This window comes from Centroberyx affinis, unplaced genomic scaffold (genome assembly GCF_046629955.1).
Source record: "Centroberyx affinis isolate AG114_WGS23_722 - 3 ecotype Tasmania unplaced genomic scaffold, CSIRO-AGI_Caff_v1 ptg000122l_1, whole genome shotgun sequence".
In the NCBI taxonomy this organism is placed as follows: Eukaryota; Metazoa; Chordata; class Actinopteri; order Beryciformes; family Berycidae; genus Centroberyx; species Centroberyx affinis.
The window spans coordinates 5,995-18,382 of record NW_027278823.1 but is presented as its reverse complement, the minus strand read 5'-3'; the positions used below and the strand labels follow the sequence as shown (position 1 = coordinate 18,382).

Here is a 12,388-nt window from a genome sequence, read left to right as displayed (position 1 = left end):
GCATTGTTTGTCAAATAGTTGCCCCCATATGTGCCAGTATTTCATATACTGCTCTTCCTCAATTCCATTACTTTGCTGATGCCAGGACTAAAAAAATATGAAACGTTGATCTGTGATTACTTTCATCTTTCCTGTGAAAGTGATCATGCCTGTTAATCTGCTTGCCATGTGACAGAACCAACAGCCACCTGAACAGTGAATGCTAGTAAATTAATTGTGACAGTTTTACTGTCTAGGCTACTGTATATTGGTGTATATTGGTCATGACAGACAGTAGTGGCAGAGTTTAAAGTGGCAAATCCGCATAATGTGTTTTATTGATTTTTTCTGACATCTTTGATGCGCTCATTGCTGTGGTGTTTCTGCACTGCACTTCCCACCTGTCAATCAAACAGTGTGTCCAGGTCTGTGGTGTCTTTTTCCCTTGGATTTTCTGTTGAAGAAGTCTGAGATTCTGTAGGTGGCGCTCCTTTCTTTCTCTGTTCAGCCATGGTGGCTATGGCTGCTCATGCTAACTACCCAGTTCTTCTTCTGTTTATTCCAAACTGCTGTTGTTGCTGTAAAAACAGCAAAAAGCTTTCATGAACTGGGTATAGATTCAATCACCACTGTGTTATATTGGTCGACAATAGAGAATAGCAAAACAGACATTTGTTAATATGAAAATGTTGTGGACTATTTCTTTAAGGAGAAGGATCTTTCATGGGACAGAAATTGTAAAAAAAATTATTATTTTCATGTTCTGTTAAAACAGTTTATTCAAACAGGTTTTGTAGACTACAGGGATGGTAAAATTTGAAAACCTACATTGTCTCTATCAGTGAGTCTCTTTATCACTGTCTATCAGTGTCAGTATATCAGTTTCGGTATCAGTACAGATGTCTATAAATAGCAGACACTTTCCCCCATAAGAAATGTGAAATGTGAAATTAATGCATCAACCAAAATTGTATTATATAATAATATAATATAAAATATTTATAATAACAATTATTTAGCTAATTTAGGTTCCATAAAAATAAAAATAAACGTGCCTTTCTCCTTGTGTTCACTGAACCACTAGATGATGCTTGGGAGCCGAAGACATTCCCAGTCCATATCCTTTGAACCCTGGGCATCAGCCAGTGATTTTTTTTTAGAGGGCAAGGTAATATCAGCGGTCACTGAGGTCATTGGGTTGTGAAACTCTGTCAGCACAGTCCAGTGAAGCATGTGGTGACACAGCCTGTGCTATCTCTTTGATTATGTCAACTCCTTTTTGCACCCTTCCAATCTAGTTTGTGTCCCTCCAAAAGCCGTCTGTCAGGGTATACTGCATTCCAAAGGGTCTAGCAAGCAATGATACACACACAGATAGAGACTTAATGGAAAAAAAGTCTATAGCAGCCCAGTCTCAGAAGCCTGTTTGTTTTTTACTTGTTGAAACCAATTCAGCCTATACTGTGGTCACAACAAGCAAACTGAACATGAAAGGACAGAAAGGTCTCCTCAAACGTCATATTGACACTTTTAATTTTGGTTTGATTACCTACATGCATGACTGAAATCAATAAATGAGATAAAGTGGCATTCATTTATATGTTTTTAGTGTATCATGCACTGTATTGAACAAAGTGTTTTCCAGTAACACTATTTTTTATAGTTTATCGTGAAATGCCAAAATGCCTTTAAACAGTTTAGGCTGTACTGTTATTACTGTGGCAAAACAAAAAAAAACGATTTCCTAAGTTTCTGTTCTGGTCACTCTGATAACATATCTTTATTATTTCATGCTAAAAGAAGCTGAACTACAGCAAAGCTACCCTCAAGAGTGTAGTTAGATAGTATATATAATTATAGTATAGTTTGATAAAGTTACTCAGAAAATGTAGTTCAAACTTTTCTGTAACAAATTATCTATATCTGCAATGTAATATAACAGCAATAATATACAATTAAGTCACATGGCTGCAAAACACAACTGAGTTTATTATGAAAATAGATACAAAAGGCTACTCAGGTGTAGTTTTACAAGCTTCCAGTTACTTCACATTGGCAGAAACTGAACTGCAGCAGAACTTCCCTCAAGAGAAAATATAATTGTCATCTGGCTTCATCACATGTACTTTCTGTTGGATGTAAACTTAAAATGAGTAAATAACAGGGTCTTTGAAGTATCTGATTTGTTCATTTTTAAACCAAAACTAGTTGGTAGTTGCAGTAGTTATGCCTCAAAATCCCCAAAAAGTACTAAACTACTAAAAACACTATCCAAATTTGAATTTAGCTGAACTAACACCAAGCAACTACAAAATTAGTTTAGTAGTGAAACTACTCCCCAACACTGGACATTAGCTATTCAAGAAACATACAATGGAAAACAGAAACTATCATGGAGACATTTCAGATGTTATCCTTGGGAACTTTAACGCTAGTAGCCCAGTTGATAAGAATTTGCTGGTGTAAGGGATTGAGTTTCAGAATGCATTTTCTCAAGTCACGTTGCCCCACAACTTGCACGTGACCAATAGTTTTAGAGGCACGTAGCCCGACTGCTATAAAGAAGAGGGTGAGCAGAGGCGTCTTCACTCATGTGCAAAGTGAGAGGTGGATTCTGCGCTGCCGTCTGACTTCCCTTGCATAGCCAAACCTTAATTATTACATCGGACGATGCTGCGAGTAAGGTGTCTGAGAGGAGGTAGCAGGGGGGCCGAGGCTGCCCATCTGATCGGAGCCATGGTTGGTATTGTGGTGTTTTTTTTTCTCCCAAATTTTTTCTACAAAATTCTAAAACAAATTTCAATAAAAAAAAAAAAATCAAACTGAATAAAAAGAATGTATTTTTGATTAAAACATTTTGCACTACATCTGAACTGCAAAAGCAGCTTCTTTCACCTGATGTCAATCTAATTTATTTATTTACTCATTCTTTTGTTGAACTGATTTTGCATTTTGTTATTTGAAATATTCATAATGTCACAATCGACCAATTATGGAAAATGATAATTAAAAAAACGAAATCACAATAACTAAACACTTGAAACACTGATTTTGCCGGAGAGACCGCAGGCCTATAATTGATTTATTTTGAAATGCTGAGTGGATTTTTTTTTCTGAGTGACGGTGAACAGCTGTTTGGCGCAGATGCGCTCCCAGCGTCAGTGACACTGGAGCTGCGCCTGAGTCAGCAGAGGCGATTCAGTAACGCCTATCTCTGCAGATAGCGCTTCCTAACAAGTGTACTTTGGCTCCAAACCAATATACCTTACTGACGATATTTCCAGTCCTATACCTCTGATATTCAAGGTCGCCTGTGTCACTGTGACCTGCCTGCACAGCTGTTCTGCTGTATCTGAATTCGTTTACTTGTCTATAGGACTTTTTCAAATATGAAACAAGGAGCTACCAAAATTCTTTTTGGTTACCGTCCTGGCACAAAAACAAAGCCAACAGCACCAACTTGATCAGGGAGCCATGGGAATACAATGCAAATGAATGCATTTTAAATTGTTCTATCTTTCTACACCTGTCCAAATTATAGGCTATAGGCCTACTTATCTGTAAGTGAACCAACCAGTGAACCTTTTGTTCGGAAAAAATGACCTGAAGAAAAATCAGCAGAAAGGATTCTATATATTTAAAAAGAGAATTACGCAAAACAAATCTGTATCAATACATTCAGCTCCCAAGCTGGCTCTGTCATAGGCTATTGGAAACAAAGTCCAAGACTCTGCTCTTGAGTCATTGATAAAAAAAAAAAAAAATCAGTATCTGCAGTTGGATGTGTGAATGTAAGTCCTGATGCAGCTTGTGTCTCCCGCAGCTCGGCCGGGCTGCGACTGGGTGGGTGCAGAGGGCCTTCGAGAGCACTTCGAGTGCTGCAGCTGCACAGCCGCGCCCTGCAGTCGAAGAAGAAACTGTTACTGAGCCCGTGCTGCAGGAATGCCCCGTCTCCGCCTACAACGAATGGGACCCCCTGGAGGAGGTGATCGTGGGCCGCGCCGAAAACGCCCGCGTGCCTCCCTTCACTGTGGAAGTCAAAGTAAGAAATGATGAAAGAGTCATTCGTTTGAAGCATGCACAGATCTGCAAAGTGATACCTAAAATGCATTGTGAGTAAAAAAAGTAAATTGCCCTCTTGATGAGCATATTGTCATATTGTTGACAGGCTAACACATATGAGAAGTATTGGCCCTTCTACCAGAAGCATGGGGGGCATTCTTTTCCTGCGGACCACTTGAAGAAAGCTGTTGCTGAGATTGAGGAAATGTGCAATATTCTGCGTCACGAGGGCGTTAATGTTCGTAGGCCAGAGCCCATCGACTGGTCCTTCGAATACAAAACTCCAGACTTCACATCATCAGGTAAACACAGGGAGAGATAGAGTAAGCAGACTCCATGACTGATGCAAGAGGGGGAGTGGTGTATTATGCAGCTATTATCCATTGATAAATATTTCAAAAGTGGAACCTAATTTTTTATATTAGTTAATAGCTGACAATATGAAAATATCATACAATACAGCAAAATGTATGTGCAAATAGAAAATAGTGTAGTCTCATCTCATCTCTTTATACATAATCCACCACTCAGGAGACAAAACTGAATGATCAAGCCACTAGTACATCTACCTGTGTACGGTGATGATGATGCATTGCATTAAACTAATGGTGTACTGTGAATCCTACCTGTTTGCAGGCATGTATGCTGCCATGCCCAGAGACATCCTTATGGTCGTGGGCAATGAGATTATCGAGGCTCCGATGGCCTGGAGGGCTCGTTTCTTTGAATACCGCGCCTACCGGCCTTTGATCAAGGAGTACTTCAAAAAAGGTGCTAAATGGACCACTGCTCCCAAACCTACTATGGCCGACGAGCTGTATGATCAGGTGAGGCTTCATCTTGTGACATGATCTGTCTCGTACTTCCCTCTGCTAGATGATTAGCGGTGACTTTAATTTCTTGAAACAGGACATGTTAAATATTTCATAATGATTACAGAAGGGTTGTGTAAACTAACTTTGAAGTGTTGAGTTTTTGTATTTAATGTGAACTTCAACCTACATGAAAATGACCTGTTCAGGTCCCCGTACTGCAAGTGAACTCTTGACACCACGTTGTTCATCGTGCCGTACCGGCAAGAGACTGTACATTACAGCTTAATTGCCCGAGAGATAATCCCTTTCCTGTTTCCGACCCCGCTCATACAGGACTACCCCATCCGCACAGTTGAGGACAGACACAAGCTGGCTGCCCAGGGGAAGTTTGTGACCACGGAGCACGAGCCCTGCTTCGATGCTGCTGATTTCATCAGAGCTGGGAGGGACCTTTTTGTCCAGAGGAGTCAGGTATTCAGGCTGCTAAAGTAACTTGCAAACATGTGTGTGATTTGATACTGAGTAAAATATTTGCCCAGTTTTGCATTGGTTAAGTAGCCCAACAAGGGCAAATTCTTCAGTCTTATCAGACACAACGCTGCATGGCGTAAATGTCAGCTGTAACTACAGCTGCTACAGTCTGAGAAAGAGAAGATTAGATTATAAAGCACAATGTGGCTATTACTACAGTGCAGTTATCAATTGCAGATGTCATGAAGCAAGGCAGTAGAATAATGATGAAGCCCTTGGCCTGGAAAGTGGTTCACTTCTCTTTGTATGTCAGTGAACGCCCTAAAATACCATTCTAAATTTCGCTAGACCCATTTACTCACCAATTAACACAATTAGACCCAAGGCAGGAATCCACTGCAGCGATTCAGAAGAAGATAGCATCCAACCTCTATTGTTTTATTTGTAGGTTACAAATTACATGGGAATTGAGTGGATGCGTCGTCATCTGGCCCCAGACTACAAGATCCACATCGTCTCATTCAAGGACCCCAATCCCATGCACATTGATGCCACTTTTAACATCATTGGGCCGGGGCTGGTGCTGTCGAACCCTGATCGCCCATGTCGCCAGGTAAGACTGGGAAGACTGTGTGTCTCTTTTTCTTGACCATCTTTTCTCATAGTGTCCTGTGCTGCCCACTTGTGAGATAAAACTGTAACAGGTATGTTTCACCACTAGACTTTGTATTGTGTCTTTCAGATTGAGATGTTTCAGAAGGCTGGCTGGACTATTGTGAAACCTCCCACACCCCTGATTCCTGATGGTGGGTACTGGTTAAATCGAACTTCCATGAGTTGAATATTTGTAATTTCTCTTACAACTCTCTTACTCTCTGTTTAGACCACCCACTGTGGATGTCCTCCAAGTGGCTCTCCATGAATGTTCTGATGCTGGATGAGAAGCGTGTTATGGTTGACGCCAATGAAGCCACCATTCACAAAATGTTTGAAAACCTTGGTGAGTTCACTTAAGTGATCCTAGCCTGTTTTCCCCTCAGTTCACAGTCTTCCGGATTCACTTTAACTGATATTTCCACTATGCTATTCATGTACACTTTCTTTCAAGTGAGGAAAAGGTTCTGTATATCAAGAGGGATTTCCAGATATCAGCTGTTTCCCAGTTTGAAGCAAATAAAACCTTTAATCATACTGCCTGCTGTCCACAAATAAAGTAAGGATAATTAACGGGTGCATGTGTTTTTACCGCAGGTATCAAGACCATAAAGGTGAACATTCGCCATGCCAACTCCCTGGGTGGTGGCTTCCACTGCTGGACAACCGATGTCCGCCGCCGTGGTACCCTGCAGTCCTACTTCCACTAGCCATGCCAGAAATAGGCAGTTTTTATTGAGCTGTTAAGGTTAAAGCCTCAATCCGGGATTTTATGTAATTCTTAATTTCGGATTCTTTATTTTTTTGCTCTAGCAGCTATGTAACTATTTACACATAGGTTCATCAAGGGTGGGGCTTGGTGATGATCCGCTATTTGCAACTTTCAGATCCTATCTGAACTCAAAGTACATGATGCTCAAATGTTAACAAACAATGCAAAGATAAATAAATAATTTTTTGCTTCAAAATACATTTTAAACTTGTGTTTAGGTGTCAAATGCTGTAACTCCTTCCATTAAAATCACCTGAGTCAAACCAATTAGAGAGTGAAAAAAAAGTTTTCAAACCTATGAAACAAACATGAAGCTTGTAGTGGGGCAATCTTGTCACTACTGGTGGCACCATAGTCCAATTCCGGATTGGGCCTTTAAGTCTTAAATGAAGATGTATGAACTGTGTTGATTTAACATTGCTGTGTATTACAGTGCCTTTGCAAACAGCTTTGTCCAGAGATGTCTGCTGAATAGCAACAAATGAACATCACTTACTTTCTTGCAAAAAAAAAAACTCAATAATCTCAATATTAACTGCATTTCTGGCCTGGCTATTGTGAAAATGAATTGTCAAAGGCTTATCCATCTAAAAGTCTTAACTATGAGGACGGGGTACAATTTGGTATGTGAATGTCATCGGACTTAATGGGCACAGGAGGGAAGAAACTTCCTCCTCACGAAAACTCATTTCGTATTATCAATTCATACTGATTTTTCCAACTTTTTTTTTTTATCTAGAAGAATGTATAAAAGTTGTTATGTAGGTCATTAAACAATATTGATTTCTTATCTCTGGTATATTATTTTGTAAAGAATGGAATTGATTAAACAAACAAATTTATATTTATATTTTTCATACATTTTATTGGACTTATATATTTTTCATTGTTTCCCAACAATTAGTGTTTTTATATATTTACTTAAAAAGTATGAGGTCCATATCAGATATTGTATACCTTTTGCCTCTGCTGTTTTCTCTTATTGCAAATCTGGGCCAGTTATATGCTACTAGTCATTCTCACTGAACTGCTTGGCTGCTTTTGTTTGCATGGCAAAAATGCCCACAGAATGAAATATTTTATGCTGTTAAGATTCTTGTTGCATGGGTTCTTTGATGCTTATACTGTGTAATGTAATCCTGGAGATTTTGAACTCTAGAAGTCTGTCTTGGTATATAGTTTGATAATGGTTTCAAGTAAAAAGATCGCTCAACAGGAACATGGTTGATGCTTTGTACTGTGCAACATTATTAAACATATATAAAGAAGAGACATGTGTCGTCTTGATTGTGTGTAGAAGTAACACTGGCCTATAACACATGGGAAAACATGACTTATTTTGTTTGATGAATTTAGCCGGTGCTGACAAGTGATTATTACATTACATTAGTTGATATCTGCATTGTTAGCCCCATAATCTTCTCTTCCAGGTTGAGGTTGTTAGCAACAAAGACACAACTCTCTACCTCAGTGTACAGTAGTTGAATGAATGTAGTACTAAGTCTCAAGTTACAAATGGTGAGTTATGCCAAAATGGAGGAGAGACAAAAAATGTTAGCACTTAAAGACATACTTGCAGTAAGTATATTTCCCACCTGAATTTCTTGAAACACCAAAAATAACTACGTTTATACTTAAATTTAAAGTGGGAGAATTATATTTATGATTGATGATAATGATAATGCTGTGCACAGCTTGGTAGGACTTTTGTAGTTCTAATAGAGTGCTGTCAACTTTAGTGAGAATAGGTATGGTGTATAACAAGTAATCAGTACCATTTGATGTTACTGAAGTGAGTGAGAGTGTTAGAGGGAAAAGTCGAGACACATGGCCAACATCTGTGAAAAACATCTGAGGCTGACTTGGGAAAACTTAACAATAAGATGAAAATTTGCATTCTGAGCCAGTATCCTATTATTGCGATACATCATATTTGAGAAAATCTACTTTGTTGAAGGACCTTTAAGACTTTTATCAGTGTCTCTGCAAAAACGTACACAGACCCAACAGGCCTTTAGTACAGGTATCAATGGGATCCATCTGTTTATGCACTGCAGGTTTGTGGTCTTCTCCCATCAGTATTGTCTCAAATTTGTTTTGGGTCATATTATATGTTATGTTGTTACATGTATGTTATACGTATGTTACTTAATGTACAGTATTTGTGATGGTAAGCATATTGCAGAACTAGGCATTACATTGGCAGTTCACACATATTACAAATTTAGTTGCATAAATTAGGTCACTCTGGGTTAAGTTAACCTGGGAAACTAATCCATTCATGTACGTATCTGATAAATGGTATCATAGTTTGCACTCACTGTGCCGCCATGACACCTTTATGTCTGTGAAACATTAACAGGGCTGATGTGTCAGTGGCAGAAATTGCATCATGTTACTCTGTAAACCGACCAGCTGCGATGTGATAGTCGGTGAGATGATAATTTCACTGTAAAGATTTAAAAAAAAAAAAAAACTAGGTTCACTGGTTGGTTCACTTACAGATAATGATAGCCTATATCATTTGGACAGGAGTCCATGTAGAAAGACAGAAGAAATTAAACTGCATTCATTTACATTGTTATGCTTACAGGAATCCCATGGCTCCCTGATTAAGTTAGTATTGTTGGGTCTGTTTCTGTGCCAGAATGGTAACGAAAAAGAATTTTGGTTGTATAGACAAGTGGCTGGCAGTAACCTTTGGTTTAAAATAGGAATGCCTTGCAATGCTAGCAAGCTATTAGCTGGTTAACTGAAGCACCCATGCAGGAACTTTTTATGATATACTTTATAGATACCCTAAGGAGGAAATTCACTTTCCTTCCTCTGGTTGGGGTGAAAGGTCTGGGGTGAAAGGGTTAAGTATCTACCTTAAAGATACTGAAGCACGATACTGCAGCAGGTATGGCCACACAGAAAAATAACTAACTATAAGACTAACTATAAGACAACTATAAGATTCAAAATAGTCAAAGTTATTATCAGGGCAGTTGTATAGCAACAATTTCTCAATGCCCATCTCTCATAAGTAACCTCTCATTTTCTTAAAAAACTTAAAAAAAAATAAATTGCAGTTGTAGTTTTAATAAACTCAACAGCTCAATATTTTGACATTTGAAACAGTTCTGCAAGCTAATTGATCAGATTTGACCATAATAAATAAGGATATCAAAGCTATAAATCACAGACAAATCATCATAGTTTTAAAATATGTGATATAACAGAATATAAATTACAAAATGTTGAAGAAAGTTGTCTTGGCATTGTAAACCAGCAGTGGAAAAAGAAGCAAAGCAAGCTGTTCTGATCCTTTATTCTGCTGCCACCTACTGGTGAAGAACACACACAACACTTTGAAGGTTATTGTATAGTAAATATATAGGAAATTTCTGAATTAGAACACGATCAAAGAATGTAATGTTACTGTATATTTGCACAAGTCAAATTTCAGACCACAATAGTAAATTCAGCAACATATGATTAAAAACATGGTCATCTGTTTAATATTAGATTTGATTGGATTTGAATGTATGCTCTCTTCAGTATGTGAGGCATTTTAGATTAAATTCACACTGTGACAACATACCAATGGGTTTACAATGAGAGCATAATTTAGATAGATAGATAGATAGATAGATAGATAGATAGATAGATAGATAGATAGCCTACCTAACACACACTAAAACCACACATACATGCACACAAACACTGACACACAGATAGCATGCAAACATATACACACACACAATGAGAAAGAATATTAAGTCAGTTGCAAACATATTGTACAGTAGATATATTACAGAATGTTACTGGATGTTAGCCACTCAAATAGTCTGAATACGCTGTTTGTTTCTCCACAGGCTGGAGGAGCGAGCTGGGCCAAGTGAGAGCCACCAAGGCTTAACAGCCTCATGCCCTGATGACCTGATTTAGCTGAGCTTTTTGCTAAATGATGATTATGTGAACTGTTTGAGAAAATTGTGAATAAGTGAACACTCCCCTTTTCCCTGCTCTGTGATGTCTGTCATGAACCTGCACATCTACACCACACAATTCATGGTCCTTACTTGTTTCCCTTCTGCGGAAATTGTGAACGGAGGAGGATGTATTCTGTTTATCACCATCAATATTATTGATAGTAGGGCTGAATGTCTCTCTTTTCATGACAGCCAGTGCAGATAGTTGTATTAGTGTCACGTTTCTTTAGCACCACCCAGACCAGGACTTGATCTCACAACTGAGACTGAACTGCTCTTTTTCCCTGGAAAATCCCAACCCCCCACAACACCTCTCCACCAGGACTGCTAAGATATTTTTGTGTAATTTTAGTGGGTTTTTTTCCTTTTAGATTTTCCCCTTTTTTCCCTTATTTTACTACTGTTCCCTGTGCCGGTCTGGTCATCACTCCAGTCTGCCTTCTCCATCCTGACTCCCGAACAGCAGACTCACTCCCCATCATCTATTCTAGACCGAAAACTCAGCTTTTCTAGAAGCACCTCATGTCACCCTCTTCCCACTGAATAATATCACCTCTCCACTCACTGGTGCTCTCTAGAATATTGCTTCTATCTTTGCTGCTTAGCTATTATTTGATTTCTTTTTCCTAGCACTTATTCTGCTGTTGGACTGTTATGTCACTCTGGAGTGTCAGCTAAATGCTTAAAATGTAAAATGTAAATGAGCTTGAAATGAAGGCAAATAGTGTCTTATGAAGTGTGACCAAAGGTGGACTTAGACCTGTCAGGGCCTCTGTCTTCAGAAGATAAGGAGCTCTGACTTGAGATAAACCACTCGATTGATCCAGTTGCCCCATCAGGTGTAAATTTAAGGTGTCCGGGTCTGAGTCTGAATTCAAAATCTCCTCAGTCTCAATAACCTTCTTCAGACCTTCATCTGCCACTTACTGGGCCCAGCGTCCCCCACTATGTCAGCTTATGACATGGAAGGGACCAAAATAGTTCAGAACTGTTGAGAAACAGCTGGGTATAGGCGAAGGTGAGCTACCAGTAGGTCCGCCATCCTGGATAACAGGGTTGGGGCCATTCACAAATTGATTCATCCTGGAGTTGGAATTGGAATGTCACCCAGCTCCAAGGAAACAGAATTGGAATTGAATTGGAATGACAGGAAATAGAGCTGAATTCCAAGAAATTCCATTAAATTCCACTTCCGAAGTTGTCTTGCTAAACATTAAAAATTAAACATTATGAATCAAATAAAAGACAGTTAAACAAATCAAATAAATTGAATGATAATGCACTATGTGTTACAATTACATGTTATGCATCAAATACCACCTGAAAGGCCCCTTTAACATTTTATGATATTCAGTATTGATAATATATAACACTACATGTAATCTCAGATATGTGGTAAGAAGAAACAAAGAAACATGGAATTTCACAGAATGTCATTGAATTAAATTAATCTTCCTGAAATTCCCATTTTGTTCCAATTTCCTTTAGGTTTTTTTCAAATTCCAATTCCAATTCCTCAGTTGAATTTGATGAGTTTATTCATGAATTGACCCCAGCCCTGCTGGGTTAGGGTTGGCTTGGTCCTCCGTCTCTGACATTCAGCACAAGAATGCTGCTCATTTAACTGCTTCCCCTTTGTCACACTGTGGCTTGGATCA

General features: G+C 38.7%; 1 protein-coding gene across 1 annotated transcript; it reads left to right on the top strand.

Moving 5' to 3' along the window:
* The first annotated feature begins 2,577 nt into the window (after positions 1–2,577).
* Positions 2,578–7,990, top strand: LOC139651981 (glycine amidinotransferase, mitochondrial). Its single transcript, XM_071528893.1, has 9 exons — positions 2,578–2,718; positions 3,803–4,021; positions 4,148–4,343; positions 4,678–4,868; positions 5,190–5,327; positions 5,776–5,940; positions 6,070–6,133; positions 6,211–6,327; positions 6,579–7,990. The coding sequence occupies exons 1-9, from the start codon at positions 2,650–2,652 to the stop codon at positions 6,689–6,691; spliced, it is 1,272 nt and encodes a 423-aa protein (XP_071384994.1). The 5' UTR covers positions 2,578–2,649; the 3' UTR covers positions 6,692–7,990.
* The last annotated feature ends 4,398 nt before the right edge of the window (positions 7,991–12,388 follow it).